Below are 26,935 nucleotides of genomic sequence, written 5' to 3' on the forward strand. Positions count from 1 at the left end.
TTGACTTGTACTAATTCTAAAACCTCCATTCAATTCAATTCAAAAAATACTGCCTCTCTAAATGTACAGTAGGAAAAATCCAAAGGAATGCAATAATAGTCATAGGGGTAGTAATCTATATTCCCAGCCACCGCGGCCCACAGGGAATCCAATTCCCAGCTTTTACACACAGAAAGATAGACCTAGTAAAGCAGTGGGGTTTGCATCCCTAGATGACAATGTACATGACTTCCCCCATTCGTGGCAAAATCTCATCCACACATCATAAACCCCACCCCGGCCAAGATGGTAAGTACCTTCTCAAGAGCTCAGCCCCACATGAGGAATAGGACGGAAATCCATAAAGTCAAAGAAACGTACAACAAGTGAGAGGCTGAGATGCGAGTTGTGCCACCATTAGGATCAGTGAAGCCGGTGCTAGTGGTAGGTCCAAGTCCAAACACTGAAGGAGTTGGAGTTGTGCCTCCGGTTGGTGTAGTTGTGCCTCCGCCTGTTGTTGGTGTTGTGGAACCATTAGTGGTTGGAGAGGTGGTTGGTGTTGAAGTGCCTGTCCCGGTGTTGTTGCTGCAATTCTCAGGAAACCCAGTTAACACCAAATTAGCCGACTTAACCCACACTTACTTTTGTAATTACCCAGATGAGAGCAAATCCAATACGTATATAAAGTGACTCAACCACACCAAATGAATAAATAAAAGTGAGTAGATACACTTATGTAGTACAGGTTAAGGATCCCTATAATATAAATCACAACAGTTTTAATCACAGACGTCTAGTTTGCTTACCAATATAAGGTCCACACAATTTTTGTATTGAACTTGGCGAACAGATTGGATGTCTGTGATTGAAACTATAAGAAAACTATCGTGATTTCTATTGCATGGGTCCCATATTAATAAACAAACTGGACGAACATATGTGATTAAAACTATATAAAAACTGCTAAATAACTTATACGACATGGGCCTCGTCTCGTCCATATGTAGTTACACTACACAGATGTGAAGCTTCCAATCTTTTTAATTAGAATATATATATGAGAAGGAAGAGGACAAATGACTAATGAAATATCAACATCATGACAGCTCACAGCTGTTGAAAAGAAATTCAATACATGAATCATGATGCCAAGTGTAGGGTGTTAGATATGTTAAGAAGGGACTTACGCAATCTAGTGCTATATACTATACATGGGTAAAGCCTATTCTCTACATACAACAAGAACTTTTCTTAAGTTAGTGAGTTCAGTTTTGACCCAATGAGTTAGGTTTTGACCTATAATAGCTGAACTAAGGAGGAGGAACAAAGCTATGTGAACCCGATATATTCACGAAAACCCCAAAACAGAACATGGAGGGGGTGTGGATTTCTTATAAAGATCTACTTGATCAATGCATTAAAAAGGTTTCTTAAGAACAAATTGAAAAAAGAAAAAGAAAAAGGAATGATATGAATGGAAGAACAATCCATTCATATCAACCATGTGTATTTCAATAATGATGGCGTAGAAATGAAAGAAAAATGAGATGTTACACCTGCCTTAGACAAAACCCAAAAGACAAAAAAGACTTTAGGTATGCCAGAAAGTTTCACAAAAGAAGAATTCTTAAAAGGAGCACAAAATTCTTCCATCATATTGCATCAAGATTTGAGAAGAATCAAAGGGAAAGAAAGAAAAAGATCTCCACACCCAATCGTTAAAATTTCTCTAGTGAAAAAGGGAATCCAAAGTTTTCAATCCAGATTCCCAACACATACACAGATGTGAGACAGACAACCTTATCTGCAGATGAGAATATAATTTAACAAATACCTTGGACTTGAGGGATATGCACAACCAGAAGCAGCAGCTGCAAGATTTTACAAGAAAAAAGAGGGAAAAAGGGGGAAACTAATCAGTGCTCAACAAAGATGTGCAAAGGATTAAGGGTTTGTGAGGACTGGACTTACTAGTGGGAGGATTGGCACTAACAGTGGCAGTTCCTGAAAAATCACAGCTTCCAGTAGCCTGACCCTTTCTCTGGTAATAGCTGTTGACAGCATAATTGCAGTGATCTTTCACAGTGTTGGGTTGATAACATGGACCGTTTTGAAGAATTGGTGTACAGTCGGCTCCAGCACCACAAGCATAATCTATGGCTTTTTGAAGAGATTGGTCCCCTACGCCATCTTTACACAAGCAGTAAGTGGCACCTAAAACAAAAGAAGACAATCAGTCCACACAACAAAACCAGTGATTCAACAATAAAGACAACATAAGAAAGATTATAAGAACAGAGAAGATCAGTAATCCTTGAAAAAGAAAATCTCTCAGTTTCAAGCTTCACAATCCAAGCAAGGAATAAATTGAAAATATGATGAAACCCATCTCGTAAAACTTACTTGAATGGCCAGTAAGGGACAAGAGAAGCACCAAGAACACTAAAACAGCCATGATTGCTACAAGATTTTGCGGGAAAGTATGAGAAATTAAGCAGCTTTATGAGATTGGATTGAGATTGAGATCGAGATGAGTGAGGGACAGTAAAGAAGAGGTAAGTTGTGTTTTGGGGGCTGGAGATTTCTAGACAAACAATAATAAGGAGCAGGCAAAGAGTGGGGAGGGTGGGTATCTGTATCTGAGCTTTATAAACCTTTTCTTATGTTACACAACTTTCTGGACAATAATATTTTTTAAAGGGAGAAGTAACGATTAAGGTCATGTACTTTTAAAAATGGGCCAACTGAACCTCTAAATTTATTTTCGTGTCAAGGAAGCCCTCTTACTTTGGATAGTGGTCCATATTTGCCCTCACTGCGCCACCATTCTTTTTCTTCCTTCTTCTTCTTTCTTCTTCGGTCAATCGGTTGCAAATCTCTCAACTCCCACTTTTTCAGGTACGATTCTTCTCTCTTCTCTCACTTTCCTATCCCTGAAATGCAGGTTTCGTTGCAATATTTTTTGTGTTTCTACTTTCGATTTTGCATTGGATATGATAATGGGTTGGAATGATATGTTCCATTAAGCTATCTTTTCACACTTATTCTTGCTTAGATTTCACTTAATGAGTTTCGATTTTGGAGACCCATTCAAAATCGAAAAATATAAACCCTAATTTTAGGGATTTTGGGGTTTTCATTTTTTATTGATTGTGGGGTTTTGATTTTCAGTTGATTTTGCTGTATAGGGATTGAAATGGTGAAAAAATCCAGAGCTAATAGAAAGGCAAGACCAATTTCAACACATGAAGAATTTTTCCCTTATGCTAGCAGTGATGGATTTCATGTTTAATCTTTTAATATGTGTTATGTTAAATTTGTATAGAAACTTATGGGGATTTGTATTGTTATTTGTGTTATTTCATGTTATGTTGAATATGTACTATTTTGTTTTTGAATTATAATTGAAGGACTTTGTGTCATCTGCTAGGTTTTCTTTTTTTGATCTGGATTACAGGGCATTCTCGAACTGATTGAAATAAAGGGGTGAATTGACTCATTTTTTACAACTATAAGGGCTTATTTGTCCCATTTATGAAAATATAAGGGCTTCAATATATCGATTTCATAAAATTTATAGAATTTATCTCCTCCATATCTAAATTTAATCATGTAGAAATTTAATGCCACATGTTATCAACACATTGGAATACACATGGAATATCTGAAAATTAAAAAAATTACATGTTATTCACTAATTGCAATGTTAGCATGTTTAAACGGAAAATGGGAGAGAAGGACAAACGTGGTCTACTGTCCAAAGTAGGAGGACTTCTTTGACACGAAAATAAATTTAGGGGCTCAGTTGACCCATTTTTTGAAGTAAAAGGGCTAAATCGTTACTTCTCCTTATTTTTAATATTTGTTATAGAATGGGAGAAAGTGTGTGATGGGAAATGAGCAAGCTAAAGATTTTGTCGTGATTGATGGGATAGTTGAGATAAAAAACACTAAGATGGGTCATACAAATTAGTTCATGACCGTTTGAGAACTAGATTGATAGCGATAGTTGAGACAAAAAACACTGAGATGCATATGATTGCTCAAGATACAAAAGGACTTAACGGAGAAAAGAAAATGAGAAGTGGACCTTTAAGTGTAGGAATAGGACCCACCTAACATTACCAAACCATGCTAAATGTTAATCATGCATATGAGTTTATGATGTATATGATCCAAGTGATATTATTTTCGAATTAACCCATGCCAACATTACTTCTTGGCTCTAACCCTGCCCACGAGTCATTTAGTATCCTAATTATTCAAACCTCAAAAATCAATTTCGGTTATGCTATAATCTACTTTGTGTTGGCTTCTCATTCAAATTGAGAAGCTTGAGAGAGCAAAATCAATGTTGTATTGAACAAACATATCTATCTAGTTTTTGAAAACTTATGCATAATGCATCATGAATTGCTAAAATTTTTCAATTGTGCAAATGAACAGATACACTTAGCATATTATATTGGCTAGAAATTGTCTGTCCCATTTTCATGGCCCCACGACTCTTCGACATGCACCATCTCCAAAACCACATATTTATCACGCTTCTCGACTCCGACCTTTGGCCCACCTTGATGTCGACATATCATCACCTCGACCTATCCATCCCCTCAACTTCAGCTCTCGATATTTAATCACTATGATATCATATGCTACTGATACCTCTTTAAGATGGATCTAACACTCATTCTACCTTTTACATCTCTAAAGTAAAATTCGATATTCATGCCTACCTTGCTCCTGACAGCAAAAGGCTTTGTCCCAAACATCTCTCCACCAAATCTGGCATGTCCCTTTCATCAGACCAAGTGATCAGATCTAGTGTTGAAACATTTTGTTACAAATCGTTCCTCTCTAACGGTAATCTTGACCAACGCCTGTATAGCTAAAAGACATGTGTCCCTCCAAGGACACTAATTAAGCCAAGTCCTTCACGGTTGAAAGGATTTTCTTATCCTTTCCTCTTCTAAAACAACTTATCTCTTGAACTTGCAAACAACCCTAACGAGTTACAGAACTTTAACACTAAACATACATAAACCAAACAACATCATATACCATAGACACATATTATATTCTTTTTGTCATCACAATCATTATTGACTCGATCGTCAAAGATCATTTCGTTGCCTGGCACCCCACCGATATCTAAGGTCCTCGATTATCAGCATTTGTTGGTTTCGCAGATTGCTGGTGACCCCTTTCGAATATTCCTTGATTATAGATTGGAAAACTTAAACATATCAGTATCACTAAGTTGCTCCTTCTCCCCCTTGCTTCGATCTCATCTTGTAGTAAAATATTTTTCTTGTTCTTTTTCCATACAAAAAGTTCAAGGTTCGATTCTTTGCTGATTTAATACCATAACTTAATTGGAATAAATAATGACATGTATAGTCAGATTATGCTAATTAAATAGGCTTAAAGGAAGACAAACACCTTTCTTCTTTCTTTTTTTCTTTTTGTTGAAGATTCTACTGCCAATGATGAGATAATGAGTTCACAATCAAATAACAACAGACTGCAAGCTGTATAATTATTGAAGAACAAGAAAATGCAATCTCCTTTAGGTGGTTGGTTGCTTTCAGATCAGTCTTTTTATTTTGTGTGTGTGTAAGTAATGCCCGAGTCTCTAAAGTGTTTGATTGGGCTTTGAAATTCCAATCATAAAAAAGAGAATAAAATTAAACTGGACGACAAATTACAAAACATAAAATAAAAATAAAAAGGTAGATGCCTTTGGCTGGTTGTAGTATAGGAGCACGTCTTAAAAAGACATTAATGTGTGTTTGGAAGGGTGGTTGTGTTGACTTTCAACCTTAGTTGTTAAGTTGTGAAAAAAAAATGAACATTTTCATTTGGGGAGTTACCGCCCCATTTTGCGGGCAATAATGCCCAGCGGAATCACCATGTGTGGTGAAGCTCGCTGTGCAGCCCAGTTCACCAAACGGAGCCAATATGTCTATTGAGCTAAGTTGAGCAACAAAAGGGAGATATCCCATTTTAAAAGTTTGAGGGCTCTCTTCACCAGGTTGATCCAAGGTTTCGAGCCCCTTCACAGACATTAGTGGGGGTGGAAGAGGAAGAATCCGATGGAGCTACTCAGATTTGGTGACGTAACTCTGTTATTATCAAGTAACCCAGAATCCGAGCCCGATAACCAGACAACCCGGTTAACACTTAATAGGATTATCGGTCGGGTAACTTAATTCTTAAAAAATCTCAAGTCAGGTCAAACCCGGCCCGATGGACACCTCTACTTACACCTTAAAATGTCGGGCTGGCTGGGTTTCATAAAATTTTATGAGTTTGGGTGTCGGGCTTGATTGGGGCCGGTAACTTGGCCCTACTTTCTTATAGATAAACGAGCCGAGCTCAAACAAGAGTGTGTTCTGCTCGGTTATCTTCGTAACCAAATTTGTTCCTCTGTAATGTTGGACTGAGGCCAGCTCTTAAACCACTTAAAAATTTTGGCGTTAACTTAGAACCAAATTCTCGACCTCAGGCAAGATTCTTTACACACTAAGTCCGAAGAGATAACCAGATAATCTATCACCAAGTGGTTCACAGAACACAGCTATGGCTAATCAATAACGTTGCACAAACTGAAGTGTCTAATGCAAATTGGACTCCAGAATGAGAATATGAATAGAAACATGTCAGGTGGTGATTATACCACATCAAAGTAAATCGCATCTTAGCACCACATAATATGGCAGAGGCTTTAGTGGCATTAGATAAGCCATAAGCCTCAAATAAAACATATTCTGATTCCAATCCTATTTTATCAGAATAGAAAGAAACGCACGATCCCTCTTCTACCACTTCTTCGACCAAAAGCAGTAAGTCAAGAAGGTGTGCAATGAAAGTTAAAATAGAGATAACTCTAGAAAAGATCCATTACCTTATGACAAGTTCACATAACCAAGCTTTGAAGTACAAGGAAAAAAAAGCAAGAAAGGAAAGAGAAGTAAAATTAGTTCTCTTCTCTAGGAAAAAAAAACCATTATCTGGCGTTTGAAGGACTCAAAATGATCCATCCAAGTTGAAAACTGTCCATGCTGTTTACGCGGATCTCTTTTGTGAAAAACAATAATAAAACAGCTACCTTGCAAAGTAGTCTAACATCCAATTGCCATGTGCAAGGTTCTCAAGAAAATCTTCAGTGCTGCAAATTACAAAGTAAAAAAGTGAGATCATCCAAAATGGCAAAGAAAAAAAATCAAATTTTAGTTATGCAATAAAATAGATCATGAGATCTTACCTCGCCTTCAGCAGGTTTGGATTCTTCACCTTTCAGATTTTCTTCACCTGTATAAATGCACTGTATGTCTGAGATGGAGATTTAGGAGCTAAATTTCTGAATAGAGATAAGCTAAAGATTAATAAGTACTCGAATTTCCAGACAAAGCTGAAATTGGTGTGAGACGCAAAACTATTTGTTCTCATTATCTACAACACAAATAAAAATGGAGAATGCTCTGGTGATGTATTTATGTCAACAGTTGACTATCTATGTTTGATCGGACTTTGAATGCCAGTGTTCTATACTAAAGCATAGTTCCAGCAGATTGCGTGTATGCATTCGCCATAACCAAACAGTGTCCATGCAATTAGGGCATTTTATTTCCATCTATTATACCTCCATCTTCAGGCAAATCAGAAGTCCATAGAGTGAGGTTGTCTCTCAATAACTGCATAATCAGGGTGCTGTCTTTGTATGATTCCTCACTTAAAGTGTCCAACTCAGCAATTGCCTCATCAAAAGCTTGTTTAGCCAAATGGCATGCCCTGAAAGTACAAATCATGGAAAGGTCACGAAAACATACATTGTCAGTGCTTCAAAAGCTTAAAAACGATTCAATAGCATGAAGCATGTTTATACCTCTCAGGAGAATTCATGATCTCATAGTAGAAGACTGAGAAGTTGAGGGCAAGGCCAAGACGAATTGGGTGGGTTGAAGGGAGTTCGGTGTTTGCAGTGCTGGAAGCAGCCTAAAAGAAAAAGAAAAAAAGAGGACAGCTTAATGGAATAAAAGAGTAGAGAATGCTAAATATGTATTCAGTAATTCACTGTGTTCATTTCAGAGGCCAGCTTCACGTGCCTCGTAACCCTTCAAAGACTGCTCAGAAGCTTCCTTCCTTTCCAGGTCAGCCTTGAATTCAGCAAGATAACGATAATAATCACCTTTCCTAAAAGAATGAATGCCGTGAATGTTAAGTCAACTATAAAATAAGTAAGTTAAGAACTTAGGTTATTTCATATATCATGTCTCAAAGATAACTTAATTAATGCATGGATAAGTTACACTGAAATATGAATCACTCAAACAATTATGTTATCAATGGTTGAACCCATCAGCCAGATGGGTTATGATAAGAAATTAGAAAGAAGGTTCCAGTTCTTTACTTGTGCACCACTTGTGTGCAAGGCAGAAAAAGTGAGTTATCATCATATCCAAACAAGAGCACTTTTTTTTTTCCAGCTTTTATTTTAAAATAATGTCAGAAAAGAGTCTAATTTCAGTGGGATAGAAAGAATTGAGGATAAAGCTATTCAAAAGCATGGATAGACTGCTAGAGGAGCAACTTCTACTGACTTGGAATAAATGCCGACCTCAAGTTAAGATGACTCACATTTTGTAGTAGAACACTGTAGCTTCTCCTGAGGTAGAAGAAGGGATTAGGTGTTTGTCTATGATAGTCAGGATGTCACCACAAATCTTGGAGAGTTCCTCCTCAACCTTCTGACGGTAACCCTTTATCAGTTTAACGTTGTGCTCATTTCCCTTGGACTCTTCCTTCTGCTCAATTGAAGACATAATGCGCCAAGAAGCTCTCCTGGAGCCAATCACATTTTTGTAGCCAACAGAGAGAAGGTTCCTCTCCTCCACAGTCAGCTCACAATCAAGTTTGGCAACACTTTTCATGCTCTCAACCATCTCTGTGCCACCAAACAAATATGAAGTTTTCAAGAAAATACAGTCATGTATAGTTGGTAGCCAGAAAACCAGTAATTAATGATACATTCCTTTACATAGAGATTAAATCTGTGCGTCTTGATAAACATCTTGGAAAAAATCCATGGTAACAGATAAGGCAAATAAGGTCAGACCACTAGCAGAAGACATTTAATTCTACCGTCCAACAAAGTTAATAAAAAAAACTAAATAGAAAGCACATTCATTATAGATTACCATCAACATTCAACAGACGGCTAACAACATATTATTGGTATTTATCAAAAAAACAACATATGCTGTTCTCTTGCTATATCATGGATATTTTCTCTCCTCTTTAGAAGCAATGAATGGATCCTCGGGTTGTATCTGTGACCATAAAGGTAAAAATCTCTTTCCATATAGGGGTCTTTTTGGCACCATTTATGCATATTAATTACATTTCAGCTGCTCAACTGATAACCGTATTCTTCAGTCAAGAAATCACTTCCCGCGCTGGTGGTCACCATACCATTGTATGCCGCATATTAACACAACAAATCAGTTTCTTATACTAAAGAGTACATATATATCAGACTCAAAAACTGGAAGTCTCAATCGATTCACTAGGCACATTTTCAGGTAATCATTAAAATTTACCAATTTTAATAAGAAATGATAAATCAAATCACAAGAGAAGCAGATCCAGAATATTGTCAAAATCAAAGACAGATCGGTAACAAATTACCTTCGTAACGTTCGGCCTGCTCGGAGAGCTTGACCATGTAAACATGAGTCTCTCTCTCCTTCTCGATCGACATTGCAGAGAGAGATTACCGGGAAAACGCAGACGCACACTCGCTCGAATAACGAAGAAGAGGGAGAAGATGAAAAGTCGGGAGAGAGAAACGGTAAAAATGAATATGGAGGAGGAAAAGGAAGGAAGTAGTTAAATAAGGAGGGAAGGAGGTGTTAAAGGTCGAGCAACTTGTGGGGAAGAAAGACCGGATCTGGACCGTCCGATTTGTTTTAGGGTATCATTTTGAAAGAGGGAGCGCGCAAGTTGGATTTGTTCAATCACCTCTGTCGGAGGGGCTTTTTCGGTATTGACCATCCTTAAAATTATGTGCCTCAAAGGTGTGGAATTTGCTGGTGGAAGAAGGGTTGGAGCCGGGTGGGGAAGTGTTGGAGAAAATGATGAAGACCCTTCTCAAGAACAATCGTTATGGTGAGGCAATGATGGTGTTTAGAACTGTGTGAGTGTGTTGAGGAAGGATGTTTCAAGTTACAGGCTAGTCATTGATTGGTTGTGCAAAATGGCCAAGGTTACTAGCAAATAGCCAAATATGGTGTTTGATGAAATGCTAAGAGAATATCAGAAATCTCATCCCATATATGCTGATTATATTGTCTGCTTTGGGTTATTCGATTCCCGTGATACATCGAATCCGCATGGCTTTGTTTTTCCTTGGTCCGTCTCACTTAATGATACTTGAAAAAGACCTAATTGACATGTATGAAGACGGGCTTTTGGCGAGGGGGGAGAGTTGGAGTGGCTTACAAGATTCGAGGAGGGATTTCGAGACCTGAAATTGGTGTTTACCATGCACTGATAAAAGGGATTTTGATGTTGAGAACGATTAGTGAAACAACTCGAGTGTTCAGTTATATACGTTGATTGAGACCTCATATTACTATGTTGATTTAGAGATCAGCCAACTGTGTCAATAAGGAGGATATGCTACATTGGCAATATGGAATTTAAGTGTAACAGTCCACCCCTCCTTGGGCCTAGTAGATATTGTCCGCTTAAGCCCGTCACGGTTTTGTTCTCCAAGACTCTTCGGCCAAGAAAACGCATCAACTAGGTTAGGAAATTTGATCTATTATATTACGCACTTCATGGGCGATGTGGAATTTACAGCACTAAGCCCCTTCGCCACTCGATAACTCACCCAGTACTATCAAACTTGATATTGCATAGACTTGTAGGTCCGCTCACTCGAGCCAAGTGTTACATTACATGGAACTGTCAATGATTGCCATCATGAAAGCCTAATATGGCGATTGAGGTATTTTTATTTGTTGGATTATATTTGTTCTCAACTCATTTGCTTAAAGTTTCAAAAGCTTGTGCCAAGAGTGTGTTTTCCTAGATGAGAGACATCACTACGGTTTGCTCTCTAAGGGATTGCTGCAAATTTCATGATAAACCCTCGTTCCCATGGTTTTCATCAACTAGAAAGTAAACAACAAAATCTTTGGTTTCCTACTTGAATCATCAATTGAATCATATGCTCAGGAGACATGAAAAATATCAGGATACATCAAGCAAACATAACTACTGAGTTTGAGAATCTCATCATGGCACAGCATCAGAACGTTTATGTTCCTATATGCAATGTACTTCTTTGCTATAAAAACTCCTATCAACAAGTAAATTACACAAACATTAAAAAGTCATGTTGCAGTAGCCTCTAGTTGACATCTAACATGGAAAAACTTACATAAGTACATTGGCAATGAGTAAAACAGGTGAACATCACAAGCATTTTTGTCTGCCTGATTCCTAACCTCTCCAAAAATAGATACCTTAAAGTGGAGACAACCATCTGTGATGCCTCATTCTCCAAGCAACAGTGACGCATTGAAGCGGCAATGCATCTCTCTCTGGTCATCTGACTGTTCCACATTTCATATATCCTCACTCTTTACAGGAGTCCAACTGTTTCCCGAGGTATTGTGTTTTCTGGCATGTGAAATGATCCCAAGAAGATAGCCCATAAAAGCTCCAAGCAACAGCATACTTGCTCCTTTCACATACCATGAGAATGGAGATTCCACCCCCTCTGCACTGCCTAAAGAAACAGTAGCATCACCACCACCACTGAGAACTTGCCCCGATGCAAGAATCTCGACCATATCGTGCACCTCCCCGTCATGGTTTCCCACATAAGAAAGTGTAAGCTTTTCCTTCGTGGCGAACAATCTGGTGTATCCGAACTCACCTCCACGGTATAAAGACCGCTCAGGCTGTGGAAAGATTGGGACATCCTGGTGGTCAGGTCTAGGTTCCCAGATTGGTTGCCAGTCTTGTCCTGCCATCCCAATAACAACATGGACTGGAAATGCCTTCCAATCCTCTCCATTCAAGCCCAGGCTTCCACAGGTGAAGTTATTTATTGGACAAAACCTCTCATATCTATGCACATGACCCCACAATGCAAGGGTCACATTATTTTTCACAAATAATGGTTCAAGGTGCTCAAGCATTCTCTCCCTAAATGGGGCATCCCTGTTTTCGTGGCTGGTTGTGTACATTGGCCTGTGCCCCTGGACTATCACAAAAGGGGTTTTGCTCCGATTAACAGATTCCAGGTCATGCTTTATAAATTCATACTGTCTGCTCCCAGGAAGAAAATTTGTCTCAGTTGATATGTACACAAAATGGACTACCCCCATATTAAATGAGTAGTAAAGGTTTCTAGTTGCAGGGGCACGATTTCCAGATGGTTCAGAGGAGTTCCCGGGCATGTTAAATCGAAGGCTATAGGGAACTCCACATTCGCCACCTCCATCAGTTCCATAAATTGAATAGGACCACTCAGGCCTCCATGGCTGTAAGGGCCAATCATATTCATGATTACCGATGCATACATGGTATGGAACTACGGATGCAACAGGTTCAATTTGAGCGAAAAAGTTGTCCCATATCCATGCATAACCTCTAGCATAGCTGATGTCTCCAATATGTGACACAAAAGCAGGCCGATCACCGAGGACTTTTATGTCGCGGAGGATCCACTTCAGTGTTGATATGCTTTCATCTTGAGTGCGAATAAAGGTTGAGTAAGGCGTTGCAGTTCCCATGTCTCCAAACAGAAACGCTACTGTTTCGGCTGAGTCTTCATTTCGTGACACAAAGCTATGAGTTTCGCTCCAACCTTTGGAGTCACTCCCCACCTTTCATGAAGAGAAAAAAAAAGTTCTTAGTCAGACCTCTCATAGAAAACACAAAGTCGAAACTTCTTAGTCAGAGGGAGGAAGATAGACTTTTTGAGAACAAACACGTGGTGCATGATGCTTTGATTGCTAATCCAAAATTAGAGTCTGCGATAACAATGGCATCAGTAACCTTATTGCCTATAAGTAATCTAGTATACATTCTACTAGAGCAGTATAAACTCAACTCTGCTGGCTGTGTGAATTAATGTGCCTATTTTTTGAAGGATCCTGAATCATGCTATAACAAGAAAGCTGTTGTGACAATGTGCCTCTGTGAAAGTGCTCTCTTGAAAATCACTACGTTCTAGCACCTTATTGATAATGCAAAGCAATTTGAGATAATATTGAAAGAACTTGCGAAGCAAACCAACCCAAAACCACTGCACAAATCAACTATCAGTCGAAAGAATTAAATCAAGTATCAGTCAAAAGAATATAACAATTCCTTTGATAAATGAACCAAGAATCCCAAGTTACGAATTACATTCATTAATGCTCCATTTGTTTCAAGGAAAATCAAACTTTTCAAAAAATCACAATTTTTCGGTGTTTGTTTCAAAGAGTTCTCTTTTACAAAATTTCATAAAATACTTGCCGAAAAACTAACTATTTTATCCTAGGAAAACCATGGATTTTCCAAACGGTTTATTTTCCTCAAACAAAGCCTAAAAGGAAAACAGAAAATGAATAGAAAACCCTATCAGATAGATAGAAGTTCTTGTTTATCCTATCCCTAAATTCCCACACAACTCCAACATAAAAAAATCCAATATACATATATATATACATATATATATATATATACATATATATATATATACATTTATATATATATATATAATCAATGATCTTCAAATTCGGAAAATAGAAAACTAAAATTGAAGGCCTTACTAATGATAGATAAATCCCAGAAAAAAGACAAAAAATTTGATTACCTGATAATAGTATCTAACTGCTTTCTTCAAATTCGTCATGACCGCATCATGGATCCATCCTGGATCTCTCCACCCAGTGCTCTCATTCGCCGGTTTGTCACACATGTGCTCTCTCTCATACCTATCCACGCGCGCAGCCGCCACGTGAACAAACGCGGCCTCCTCTAACCCATACCTCACGTACCTCTCCTCCCGATCTCCGGTCACGAACATCACCCGCATCTCGTCTTCATTATTCGTGTACGCCAGATGAATCTGTTCCGCCCGATGGTCCGAACCAACGAAACCAACCTCCTCCGACTTGGCCAACAAATGTGCCGTTCCAGGAAGGGGATTATGGTCGTGATCGTGGCGCTTGGGATTGATCTCGGACTCCGTCCAGCGGAAGATCCGAAATGAGTAATTGGAGCGAAGGTTGATGAGGGGCATTGATATGGAGCCCGAGCCGGATTGCCAAGAAGGCGAGGAGGAGAGGAACTTGTAGCCGATGAAATTTTCGTGACGCGAGTCCGAAGGGGAGTAGAGGCCGACCCAGTCGAGCTTAGAAGGGGACTCGACGCCAGACCATTGGATCTGAATTGTGTCCCCCGATTTAGAGAGGGTTTTGGGTGAGACAGAAATGGTGACTGCGGAAAGAGATGGATGAGGGAGAAGGAGGACCGAGAGGAGAAGGAGAGGTATCATGGTGGTGGTACGTTTTGGGGGGATTGTGGGCAGAGAGAGAAGGGGGTATGTAGAGAAAGGAAGGTGAAGGTTGTCAATGGCCGGTGGCCATTGATCAATCAGAAGGTGGGCTCTGATTGCTGCTTAGCACCAACAGAGAGAAGGAGACGCCGATTGAATCTAAAATCTAAGAATAGGTTAGCTACAATTTACGTTACGTGTATTCTGTTATACTGTTTTCCTCTTTTTTATATATGCATTTTTTTTTTGTTTTATATATGCATTTATATGGCCTTTCTTGACCAAACACACATATTATTGACTAGTCATGTATATACATTTAACATTTGATCAAAATTTCTTGGTTTTTTTTTCTGTTTTTTTTTTAATTTTAATTTTCTTCTTTTCTCATATTTTCTATTTTTTATAGAAAAAAATTATTGTGATTCCATGTTTCTCTCGTTTTTTAAATGAAGAACCAAATGTGTTTTCAAGGTTATTATTTATTTTTCATAAATGAACACAGAAAATACATAAAAGGAAAAAAAAAACACTTATTAAAGAGACCCAATACTAATTCACCTCCCCACTTTTTTTCTTTAGTAAACCAAAAAAAAAAAAAAGTGATAAGGAAAGGTCACCCTCGTTCGAAAATATTTTGTTTGTTTTGAGCCCGTGACCTGCATATATTTATCCTTTCAAGCTCATCCCATATTAGGCCCAAGAGACCTTATCCAAGTAGCAGGCCAAGGCCCGTACCCTAGCCTTAAAGAGCGTCGGCTTTCATTCTAGAACTCAGGACTTTGTCATCTTTGTCTATGTAGCTTTTATTCTTTTAATAAAGAAGTTTTGGTTGGAATGATGAAGTTGACTGTGATAACTCTTTGCAAATGTAAGAGGTCACAGGTTCAACTTCAACGAATTAATATAATGTTTGAGACTTCTCTCAATTTTATTGGTGGATTCCAAGTTATTTTGGTTTAGTCGTAAACTAACCAATCAATCATAACTTTCGCATAAGATCACATTTTGGGGGTTTCAATCATTTTCCAACTAGAAAACGAATAGACATTAAATTATCAAAAAGTACTAAAAGTAAAATTAAAAATATTAACTTGACTAAATTTTTTAGTAATTCTATAATAAATACATTTCTAATAAGAAAAATAAAAGTAATTTCCCTAATTTCCAAATGAAATTAGGAACTTGTCTTCACATCACCAATTTTCTTGACATTTCGACACTTGGCGGGCATCAACCCCCATTGCAGCAGTTGAGAAAGAAAAAACAGGCGCGATTTGATAGATCCAACTAAAAATCCTTGTCTTCAGAGATCTATGGCGCGACTGCCATTTTCACTCTTACTGTTCCTCTTCATCTTCCCTCTGCTCCTCGACGTCGGTGTCTCCAAAACTCTTAAACGCGACGGTAATCTCAAGATCTCTCTCTATTGTAATTTCCACACCTCAGTAGTTAGTTAATCAACTCTTGAATGAGAATTTCGGATTTTGTGTTTTTTTTTTAAGTGAAAGCATTGAACGAAATCAAGGCGTCTCTCGGTTGGAGAGTGTTGTATACGTGGGTAGGTGACGATCCCTGCGGCGACGGTGACCTGCCGCCTTGGTCCGGCGTCACTTGCTCCGCTCAGGGTGACTACAGAGTTGTCACCGAGCTGTAAGCGTATAGATTCACACCTTTTATTTCAAGTTGATTTCCTTGTTTTGAGGAGCAAGATCTGGAAACTGTGACTTGTATTTGATATTTTGATTTACTCTTTCGGATTTCATACTTGTTTGCAGGGAAGTGTATGCAGTGTCGATCGTGGGGCCGTTTCCTGTTGCTGTAACTAATCTGTTAGATCTCACTAGACTGTAAGACTTCTATCTCCTTAGCTTTGTTGATCTTGGTAATTATGGGTTAATGGGATGTATTTATGATGTTTGTGCATCTTCTACCAATATGTTCTTCACATTGTATGGATTTATGTTAAACTACAGGGATCTCCACAATAACAAACTGACTGGGCCTATTCCTTCACAAATTGGGCGGTTGAAGCGCCTTAGCATACTGTACAGTTTTTCACTATCCGTCTCAGTTTGAGTGAAATTGTTGTGTGCTCTAAGTTCTGGATATTTATACTGTTGTGTTGATTTTTCTTTGTTCTCTCAGTAATCTGAGGTGGAATAAGCTGCAAGATGTCATTCCTCCTGAAATTGGGGAACTTAAGAGTTTGACCCATCTGTGAGTAATTAATTCTAGATATGTTTGAAAGTAATATGTTTTTGTAAAGGAGTGAAATGGGGATATTTCCAAATTTACGGACTACTTAACTGAGAACTCTGCAGCTATCTAAGCTTCAATAATTTCAAAGGGGAAATCCCAAAGGAGCTTGCTAATCTTCCAGAGCTTCGTTATCTCTACCTTCAAGAAAATCGTTTCTCTGGGCGAATCCCAGCAGAATTGGGGAACTTAAAGAGTCTACGGCACATGTACTACTCTTTCTCTTCAACTTACTTTCTTCTATAATGGAAAATTCATATTATGTCTTGTGTTTCTTCTTACATATCTTCGGTCATATATAAGGGATCTTGGGAACAATCATTTGGTGGGCACTATAAGAGAGCTTATTCGCATTGAGGGCTGCTTTCCTGCTCTTCGTAACCTGTAAGTTGATGATTTATGTTACTAAACTGATTTTGCAATGTATGAAAAAAAAAATACTAATCTTGGCAGTTTTAATTGGGATTCTGATGGGCAGTTATCTGAATAACAACTACCTCACTGGAGGAATTCCATCACAGCTTGCAAACTTAGCCAACTTGGAAATCTTGTAAGCTTTCTGTTTCTTTCCTTCACCTCTCTCTCTCTATGACTTATGTGGACTACAAGTTTTTGTTATTTATGGAAGGTCTATATTTTGGAAACTGAGATTCAATCAAGGAGTCCATTTGTTTTTCTACTGTCATAAAAGTTTATAACTTTACAAATTGTTGGTTTTTAGGTACCTATCCCAGAATAAAATGTCTGGAGTGGTTCCTCCTACACTTGCTCATATCCCCAGATTAACGTACTTGTAAGTTTCTCACTTAGCATTCCTACCTCGTTGATGATATATCAGACTGAACAAGGAATACATTGATGAATGATTTTAGTGATGCAAGTTCAAAAGATACTGCCTTTAATCCCCTTACTTCTTGAGCTAAGGAATTTCTTTTGCAGTTTATACTTCCCTAGTAATATGCAAGTAATGGTTCTTTCAACCATGAGGTCCTCTAATACGCTCTACGGAAACTGTAAGGCACTGATGTAAAATTAATGGCAGATATGGCTTTAAGAAGTTCAATGGCTACACCTAAATTTCTTGCAGTTTTCTGCGCTTGGTTGGCATTTAGTGCCCTGTTTACTTATTTTCTACTTTAACTTTTATCACTTAAAAAACTAGGAAATGTTAGGAACACACATCAGTGCTTGATTTATGTTGTTGTCTCTTAATACAATTCAGGTACTTGGATCATAACCAATTTTCAGGGGGAATTGCAGATGCCTTTTACGAACACCCCTTTTTGAAAGAAATGTGAGTCATTGTATTCCTTAACCTGGGAAATTTAATATTTCTGCGGTCATGTCCATAAATTCATGATTCTCTTAATGTTATGCCCAGGTATATTGAGAGAAACTCATTTCGCCCTGGTGTAAAACCAATCGGCATCCACAAAGTTCTTGAAGTTTCTGACACAGAATTCCTTGTTTGATGGAGGTTGGTAGCTTCTTTTCTTACAGGCTCTGGTTCTGATTGCCACACGAGAGGTTAATCTCATTTCATGATTGAACTGTGTCAGTCAAAGTTTTGCCATTGATGAGCTATGTCCTTGAGTTAGTAACTTAATATTGATGCTTCAACTGTAGAAAATAGATTCTGCCTTCATAGTTGAAGGTTACTCTTGAACCAATGTACAAGAACCTCAGAAATATTATAGTTAAGACAGTTATTTTGTGGTTGTTCCGATAGAAATTCTAAGAAATTGTTTGTGTTAAAATATATTCACTCCAGCCATCTGACTATACACATCTATACATTGAACATGTGGAGTATCAGCTGTATGGAATGGCTATGCCTCAGAATGCCCAGTGAATTTTATCAATTTGATTTGTTACCATTTGAACGCCGCGGATTTAATTTCTATCAAATTCAACGCATGAAATTTTCATGTACTTGCCTGACATATTTGCGGGTTATATGGTAGACTTATGCATTTATCCAGGGCATATCAAAAAATAGTAGAAATAAGGCGGGTCTCGGGTCAACGGTCCAACCAGTGGGTGGGCCAGTTTCGAAATTTGCCTTTCTTGCATTAACTAATAATTAAGATTGTAATCTATTAAGATATTTATATAACATGATTAACCCGGCGGTCCGGTTACCGTGTCCGCCGGTTTTGCGGGGTAGGAGTAGGACTGCAAGTTCAGTTGTTTGAGCATTGATTTGATGTACCCAAACTTGGATTTGTCCCGGTTCGACCAGCCGGCCCATCTGGGTCTCACAAGACTGCATCAAAGCTTTTGCTTACATAGAAAGCTAAAACTGAGATGAAAAAGAATGCTTCCCTTGCTCAAACAAAGCCTGCTTTGCATGCAAAGCACATCAAACCTTGCTTGCCTCTCATCCTTGGCTCAACCCTATGGACAAGGCATAACATGCCTTCCCTCTTCCTAGATAAACTCACCTTCATATAAACACAACAACAATCCATGACAGATTCTAAATCAAAATTTTCAATCATCAAAGAGGAGCAATAATGGAATATCTACTCAAGCAAACGAGGTAATTCTTCTTCCATATAATACCCTCCTTGTACATCTAATTAGCTTATACTTCAAATAATTTTCATACCAATTCAGATACTTGTTCAGTTGTTCTTCTATTTGATTAACATCTCTGCTATGGTGAGTTTTTAGGTCTAGAGACAGAAGAACACTTCCCCAGAAAACTCAATCCTTCAAACCAGGTAATCCGAAGAATAAACGCATATATATATATATATATATATATATTGTACTATGTAAAAGGAGTAGCTGAGCGCTCTTTTCTTTCCTTTTCCTTGAGATACTTACAAAGGATAGAATACGACACTCTACAAAGGATAAAAAGTATGGAAAATGCTAGAATCCTAGTGTTTTTTGTACCAACTACCCAAGTGTTGATATGGATACACATGATCCATGTGAAAATCGTGGACTCCAAATGTCCATATGAAATCATGTGCGTTGATCTCTCCATTTGGGATAGCTGAGACAAAAAAAAAAAAACTGAGATCTGTAGGATTGCTCAAAAAGTATTGCTTGTTGGATGACTCGCAAAACTGGTGGGTTTTGCAGAAAAGAATAAAGCTCAAGACTGGTTCAAGAGACAATTTTCAAGAAAAATGACTGAAGATTTCACTTCCAACAATGAGATAGAGCATATAGTTGCGGTGGCAGCTGCTGCGTTCGCCATTAACGCAATCCAGGAATCAAGCTTCCCTGACAAGACACAGATTGATGATATCAGAATTTCAATGCCAAAACCAGGTAGGTATCTAATCACATGCTTCAATATAAATCGATATGATACCTAACTCGAGTACCAGTGTCAAACATGGGTATATATCTGAGTGTCAGACTCTTCAATTTGAAAAATTGATGGGTACATGGACACCGTCCAAAAACTAAGATACAAGTATGTGGATACCGTCCAAAACTAAGATACGGGACGTCATCTTAGTATTTGTTAGGATTATTAGATAAAAATATTAATGTTATGTTACATTTTTTTATCAAATGAATTTTAGTAATTTTATCAACTATAACTTAAGTAGCTTTCTCATACAATTAATAAACATATACTAACTGTTATATATGAAAGAATTAGTACAAAAGCATAAAACTCTCTCCCTAATTGAATCTTCAAATTTTTCGACATGAATCCCATATCATATCATGTCGTGTCGTCTCGACACAAGTATGGCAGGGTATATTGAAGAGTCGAGGTATCATAGATAAAGCGTGAGAAACAATTTGAACCAATTTTATTGAATGATAATTTTAAATTCCTGATGCTGTGATCTTTAAGAAAAACTAATGACAAGCACTGGCAGGGGAAAGCTCAAAGACAATGGCAGAGAGTCAGGATAGCGAGGTACCAGTAACTGCTGTAATGACCAGCCGTCCGCGGTCGATTAAAAAAACTCCAACTTTTGCTGGTACTAAACCTGAAAGTGATCCTGGTAGATCATTTAAAAAAGATCCATCCTTTTCTGATAAGAATTTGAACAGAACCAATGGAATGAAACCCGATGGCAGCAGACCAATGGCCGATACGCCGACCGTTAAACCTAGATCTCCATTGCCAAAACCTGAACAGCCTGCCTACCCATCAACCCAAACAAGAAGGCAGAATTCAGCAAGAGCTGGAACTGGAGAAACCATAGCAGATGCTTGGGAGAGAGAGGAGCTGGCCAAGATCAATGAACGGTACTTACTCTAAAGACTATTCCACTATTCCTAGCTTCAAAACCTCTCGCCACACACTTTACCCTGATGTCCCAAGTGTTTTTTATTTCAATTATCTTAGATGTTAAGATGAACGCATCCATATGAGATCATATGCGTCTATCTCAACATTTAGGATAATTGGGAAAAAAAATTGGAATTCGTAAAACTGCTGAATATGCTTATTCTGAAACAAGGAGAGGAAACTATGTTTACTTGTTCATTTTAACAAGAACATTAGAACTGTATTCCTTCATCTACTAACAGACAGAGTTGTCAGGTATGGCAAGTTAAAAGATGAAATACTTTCTTGGGAGAACAAGAAGAAGGCAAAAGCTAAACGCCGGCTCAATAAAAACGAGGTACCACTCCATCTGTTCCAATCTAGCTCACTTCAAAATTGATGGTTATATATGCACCAGTAACCTGTTATTTGTGTTCCTGCAGCAAGAATTGGAGCAGAGAAGATTGAAAGTGATAAGTAATTTCCACAGCAAAATCGAATACATCGAGCAGATCGCGGCAGGAGCAAGAGCACAGGCAGAGGAGAAGAGAAGAAACGAGGAGTTTAAGGTGAAAGAGAAGGCTAATAAAATCAGAACAACAGGGAAGATTCCTGCAACATGTTTCTGCTTCTGAAATCCATATCTCAGCAAACATCACCAGATCAATTAAGTAAGAAAGTAGATTTCGTAAGTTATATAATGTAAATAGCTCTTTCACAAACACAAACAAATGATATTAATGAATCAAGCAGTATATTATTTATAGTATTGGCTGAGATATAGCTTGACTAACATGGATATGAAATATGTAGTACCCGGCTCGAGTAGGCATGTCATGAGACTCTGCAATGTCAAGCTTGGTGGTGCTTGTTTAGATGACGATTGTCTGTCGTATAATATGTGCTTATGAAATTAATTAGTAGAACTAATCTGTTTAATTAAATCTAATATTTAACTTTACCAAACTCAAAATTTCAAAAGATACAAAATTGAAACAACATATTTATATAACATAACAACCGATTTTGGAATACAGGGGAAGGGGATGGGAGGCTCGAACCGAGACCTTTATGAGATATCATACACATGAGTACCATATGAGCTACTCGTAGTTCTCACATAATAACCGATTTGAATACAACTTTAGAGAAAAATACAATGTTGAGATTTGCCAGATCTCTAACACATAGATACATATAATAACATGGGAAGTTTAATCGAAAAGACATAACCACCATAATTTTAACAAATTAGACTATTATTATCTTAATGTTACTTGAAGAAGCCTTCAGCCATCTTGACATAATCACCATAACCACCACCACTCTCAGACTTCCCATCACCACCGCCAGAGTGCGACGATGGGTGCTGAGTGGCAGCAGCTGTGGTGGTGGTGGATGTGGTGGAGGAATGAGAGGACTGGTATTTGTGGAGATAATCTTCAGCTTGGTCAACATACTTTCCAACTCCCTTGTCGTCAAACTTGCCATAGTGAGAGGCGGCTCCAAGAATGTTCTCGGCAGCACCAGCTACCTTGGCCTTGTCCACCTCGTCCGTCTCTTGACTGAAGGTGGCCTTCCCTGCCTCTGCCACGAGCTTTGCACTCGAGAATAGCTCCGATGAGGATGGGTTGTGGTGTGGACGAGAGCCTTGCTTGTCTTGTGAATCCATTAATATTTTTTTTTTTTGTCTTTCAGATTGTGATTGTGGATTTCAATAGTTGAAGAGATTATAGAGAGATTTCAATGAATGTGTGGATATGGTTGGTTTATAATATATAGTTGGTTGTTGGTTGTTGGTTGTGACACGCGAGAGACGCGGTCTACTGATTGCAAATGGCATTCAAGTGTTTTGTGAAGTGAGCGTGTCGGCAGCGTGTCCTTTCCACGGTGTATTTCTTATCCCTATCCCTATCCCTCTATTAGTTTGTGAATCGAAAATGATAATAGAATAATTTTTTCATCCATAAACTTACATCATCTAGGTGGCAAGTAAAAAAGACATGCTACATAGATTAAAAAAATAAACAAACTTTATTAAAGAAATCACATAGACATGTCACATGTTTATGTAAGTTTATGGATGTTTATTTTATGGATGTGTAGTGCTTCCGGTTTGATAAAGAGTATATGTTATCGATTTATGCTAGAGTATATGTTGAGAAATTATTGAAAAAAGATGGTTTTGAGGCGTGAAATATCACTTTCTTTTAAGTGATATTTGCCCCCACTACAATAGTTTGTTATTGGGTTAATGACAAATCACCCTCATAATACAACAAAGCCTTGAAAACTTACAATCGGCAAAACTGAAAGTTTTTCAAATTAACTTCTTATTTTGTTGCAGAGAAACAAAGATAACAGAGATTGAAAGAAAGGATTAATACAACAAAGTCTTGAATGCAGAGAAACAAAGATAACAGAGATTGAAAGAAAGGACTAATACAACAAAGTCTTGAAAACTTACAGTCAGCAAAACTGAAAGTTTTCCAAATGAACTTCTTATTTTGTTGCAGAGAAACAAAGATAACAAAGATTGAAAGAAAGGATTAATAGAATTGTTTCTTAATATCAGTATTTATAAATAGCCAAAAGACATGAAGATCCGACAGCATGTACAGATATAGTATATATTATATATATTCAAATATTTGACTCACTCCAATATATATTAAAGTACATGATAGATTCAACTCCTTATAAAGTGTTTAAAATTCTCATCTCTTTCCAATGTGGGACTTTTGTTTTCGCACTAGTTTCAACTTTCAACTAGTATTGCAATCTATATCAAATTGTATACGTTAGAGTATACACTCATTATGTAAGGCCATCCACGGCAGCAACTGGTTAGCACTTCCAACAATACCATTTTGTTGGCCCATGGATCATAGATTTTAGGAATTTATTGGCCCATGGATACATTTGACTCTCCAATAATACCATTTTGTTGTCTTGAATTTGATGGGCCAAGCATGAGGAAATGGTGTTTGGCATGCCCCCATGCTGGCTTGCTTTATGTGTATCCTGGCCCACCAACGATCATATCACATAGTGAAAGTCTACATGGTTAACTATTCCTTCCAATTATTGTTTCCCTCCACTTATTATATGCACATATATTATTACAATTGAAACCATTGTTTTCCACCATTGTAGAGATTCAATATCCCTTCCTTGCCGCATCATATATGCACATATCCCTAGGTTTTTTGTTGGTCCAATCTCCCCTCCACCATTGGAGTTCAAATTTTGTCTTTTGTGTAATTGAAGCTCACATCAGAAACGGTAAAACACACTATAAATATGTTGTTTGCTACAGTGCTACTGGACATCCATGGTAAGCTGTAGCAAGCGGTAAGTTTATTTCAAAATTTTTTATTGGTGTGGGTTCCATACCAATGAAAGTTTGAACTCTTTTATATTTTAATTTTCTTTCTTTCTATATATTTTACATCATTCTTAGCACACTAGTTACTTTATCTTTTGTTCATACGTTTTTTTTAACTCAATGATTTCAATAATTACGTATTAAATTCATTAATCATTATTAAATAGGGATAAAGCATATAAAAGTATATAATATAATATCACGAATGAAAGAATTTGAAAAATAAAATATAAAAAATATTACATCTTCTTGAATCTTGGCACAAAAAAAAATAAATATTGAATAAATAAATATTATAATTATTGACGTGATATATAGTTTTAGAAAAATGTTAAATCATAAAAAGTGATTGTAGAAATGAATATTTAAATGATTAAGAGTATCATTTAGAGTTTCTGCTGTGTGGTGATACTGTTGTAGTGTAATATGTGCTTATGAAATTAATTAGTAGAACTAATCTGTTTAATTAAATCTAATATTTAACTTTAACAAACTCAAAATTTCAAAAGACACAAAATTGAAAACAAATTTATATAACATAACAATAGATTTTTGAATACAAGGGAAGGGGATGGGAGGCTCAAACTCGAGACTTTTATGAAATATCACACACATGAGTGTCATATGAGTTACTCGTGGTTCTCACATAATAACCGATTTGAATACAACTTTAGAGAAAAATACAATGTTGAGATTTGCCAGATCTCTAACACATAGATACATATAATAACATGGAAAGTTTAATCGAAAGACACAATCAACATAATTTTAACAAATTAGAATATTATTATCTTAATGTTACTTGAAGAAGCCTTGAGCCATCTTGACATAATCACCATAACCACCACCACTCTCAGACTTGCCATCACCACCGCCAGAGTGCGACGACGGGTGCTGAGTGGCAGCAGCTGTGGTGGTGGTGGATGTGGTGGAGGAGTGAGAGGAGTGGTATTTGTGGAGATAATCTTCAGCTTTGTCAACATACTTTCCAACTCCCTTGTCGTCAAACTTGCCATAGTGAGAGACGGCTCCAAGAATGTTCTCGGCAGCACCAGCTACCTTGGCCTTGTCCACCTTGTCCGTCTCATGGCTGAAGGTGGCCTTCGCTGCCTCTGCCACCAGCTTTGCACTCGAGAATAGCTCCGATGAGGATGGGTTGTGGTGTGGACGAGAGCCGTGCTTGTCTTGTGAGTCCATTAATCTTTTTCTATCTAGATTGTGACTGTGAATTTCAATAACTGAAGAGATTATAGAGAGATTTCAATGTATGTGTGGATATGGTTGGTTTATAATATATGGTTGGTGGTTGGTGGTTGGTTGTGACACGTGAGATTTTTGTTTGACGCGGTCTACTGATTGCAAATGGCATTCAAGTGTTCTGTGAAGTAAGCGTTGGCAGCGTGTCCTTTCCACGGTGGAATACTTATCCCTATCCCTCTATTAGTTTGTGAAACGAAAATGATAATAGAATATCTCAGCAAAGGATCTGTTTGTAGAGAGTATATGCTATCGATTTATGTTAGAGTATATGTTGATAAATTATTGAAAATAGATGACTTTGAGGCGTGAAATATCACTTTCTTTTAAGTGATATTTGCCCCCACTACAATAGTTTACTATTGGGTTAATGACAAATCACCCTCAGAATACAACAAAGCCGTAAAAAACTTGCAGTCGGCAAGAGACATGAAGATCTAACAGTCAACGAAGCCTTGAAAACTTGAGCATATCCCATTAAGTATGCCCCATTAACCCTTTAAAAACACACTAGAGTGAGATGTACTTAGTAAAAAATGGGATGCAAATAATGTTTGATGTTACCAAATTATCCTTACCAATAAGGGTTATACACATGGCACCAATGTGACATTTATGCTAGACACAGTCAGTAGCCGAAGTCTCTCTTTGGTAGAACTGAAGGGCACATCGAAGTGGCTACTTCGCGTAGTGGGAAGGTCATAGCCGACCTTCCTAGTACACTCCCTTTTACCAATACGGTTCTTCCCATATGATGTAGGTTGTACGGTTCAACCATACCTTACTAAGGCCAGATCTCCCAAGGAAGAGTCCGAACATGACACTAACTCCCAAGCAGAGTCCAACTCCCCTTTGGAGAGGGATATAGAGGGTATTTTCCCTCCAAGAAACCCTCTAGTAAACCAATGAGGGATAGTCCGACTCCTACTACAACTCAGACTGCTCATGCACATATAAAAGGGGACCTTCACTCTCTGGTAAGTATTCTAACTCCTGCACTCAAATTTACTTACTAAGCAAGAGGCAAAGCTCCGTACAGCGAGCCATCCTCCCAAGTTTAGTACCGAACTGACTTGAACGTCGGAGAGGCCCCCCCGAGTATACCCTCGGGGCCCTACCGTAGCTTACGTTTACTCCCTGTGCAGGAAGGAAGGAAGTAAGCGGGCACTCATCGGGAAGGAATTCGTTTATTCCAGCTTGATCTGGCTTGACTGATTTGCCAGATAGGAAGGAC

The 26,935-nt window shown here is 37.9% G+C and overlaps 6 protein-coding genes across 8 annotated transcripts; 2 read left to right on the forward strand and 4 right to left on the reverse strand.

Moving 5' to 3' along the window:
- Positions 1–2,614, reverse strand: LOC119992231 (PLASMODESMATA CALLOSE-BINDING PROTEIN 3-like). Of its 2 annotated transcripts, none has more exons than XM_038838915.1 (4): positions 2,383–2,614; positions 1,951–2,193; positions 1,814–1,850; positions 1–572 (listed from the first exon to the last, which is right to left on the reverse strand). In XM_038838915.1, exons 1-4 carry the CDS (start codon positions 2,432–2,434, stop codon positions 347–349), a joined length of 558 nt encoding a protein of 185 aa, XP_038694843.1. In that variant the 5' UTR covers positions 2,435–2,614; the 3' UTR covers positions 1–346. The 2 variants fall into 2 exon arrangements, with proteins under 2 accessions (XP_038694843.1, XP_038694842.1); XM_038838914.1 differs by having other exon boundaries at positions 1–564; positions 2,383–2,611.
- A 4,243-nt stretch (positions 2,615–6,857) lies between these two features.
- LOC119990789 (14-3-3-like protein GF14 iota) lies at positions 6,858–9,861 on the reverse strand. The gene is made up of 7 exons (XM_038836884.1): positions 9,670–9,861; positions 8,620–8,926; positions 8,088–8,175; positions 7,868–7,977; positions 7,625–7,773; positions 7,247–7,293; positions 6,858–7,150 (listed from the first exon to the last, which is right to left on the reverse strand). Exons 1-7 carry the CDS (start codon positions 9,740–9,742, stop codon positions 7,145–7,147), a joined length of 780 nt encoding a protein of 259 aa, XP_038692812.1. The 5' UTR covers positions 9,743–9,861; the 3' UTR covers positions 6,858–7,144.
- A 1,368-nt stretch (positions 9,862–11,229) lies between these two features.
- On the reverse strand, positions 11,230–14,736 carry LOC119991280 (probable inactive purple acid phosphatase 2). The gene is made up of 2 exons (XM_038837602.1): positions 13,862–14,736; positions 11,230–12,884 (listed from the first exon to the last, which is right to left on the reverse strand). The coding sequence occupies exons 1-2, from the start codon at positions 14,543–14,545 to the stop codon at positions 11,616–11,618; spliced, it is 1,953 nt and encodes a 650-aa protein (XP_038693530.1). The 5' UTR covers positions 14,546–14,736; the 3' UTR covers positions 11,230–11,615.
- Positions 14,737–15,732: 996 nt separating this feature from the next.
- LOC119991062 (probable leucine-rich repeat receptor-like protein kinase At1g35710) lies at positions 15,733–18,588 on the forward strand. 2 transcript variants are annotated; one of them, XM_038837248.1, is made up of 12 exons: positions 15,733–15,952; positions 16,051–16,198; positions 16,324–16,395; positions 16,522–16,593; positions 16,694–16,765; positions 16,870–17,013; positions 17,108–17,188; positions 17,283–17,354; positions 17,526–17,597; positions 17,744–17,817; positions 18,027–18,098; positions 18,186–18,588. In XM_038837248.1, exons 1-11 carry the CDS (start codon positions 15,862–15,864, stop codon positions 18,089–18,091), a joined length of 963 nt encoding a protein of 320 aa, XP_038693176.1. In that variant the 5' UTR covers positions 15,733–15,861; the 3' UTR covers positions 18,092–18,098; positions 18,186–18,588. The 2 variants fall into 2 exon arrangements, with proteins under 2 accessions (XP_038693176.1, XP_038693175.1); XM_038837247.1 differs by lacking the exon at positions 17,744–17,817 and having other exon boundaries at positions 15,738–15,952.
- Positions 18,589–18,920: 332 nt separating this feature from the next.
- On the forward strand, positions 18,921–22,225 carry LOC119991063 (PH domain-containing protein DDB_G0287875-like). Its single transcript, XM_038837249.1, has 6 exons — positions 18,921–19,346; positions 19,481–19,530; positions 19,901–20,092; positions 20,659–21,034; positions 21,333–21,414; positions 21,500–22,225. The coding sequence occupies exons 1-6, from the start codon at positions 19,321–19,323 to the stop codon at positions 21,689–21,691; spliced, it is 918 nt and encodes a 305-aa protein (XP_038693177.1). The 5' UTR covers positions 18,921–19,320; the 3' UTR covers positions 21,692–22,225.
- On the reverse strand, positions 22,047–25,725 carry LOC119991064 (nodulin-related protein 1). The gene is made up of 2 exons (XM_038837250.1): positions 25,287–25,725; positions 22,047–22,400 (listed from the first exon to the last, which is right to left on the reverse strand). The coding sequence occupies exons 1-2, from the start codon at positions 25,639–25,641 to the stop codon at positions 22,330–22,332; spliced, it is 426 nt and encodes a 141-aa protein (XP_038693178.1). The 5' UTR covers positions 25,642–25,725; the 3' UTR covers positions 22,047–22,329.
- Between the last annotated feature and the right edge of the window lie 1,210 nt (positions 25,726–26,935).

The sequence above is a fragment of the Tripterygium wilfordii genome, chromosome 22 (genome assembly GCF_013401445.1).
Source record: "Tripterygium wilfordii isolate XIE 37 chromosome 22, ASM1340144v1, whole genome shotgun sequence".
Classification (NCBI taxonomy): domain Eukaryota; kingdom Viridiplantae; phylum Streptophyta; class Magnoliopsida; order Celastrales; family Celastraceae; genus Tripterygium; species Tripterygium wilfordii.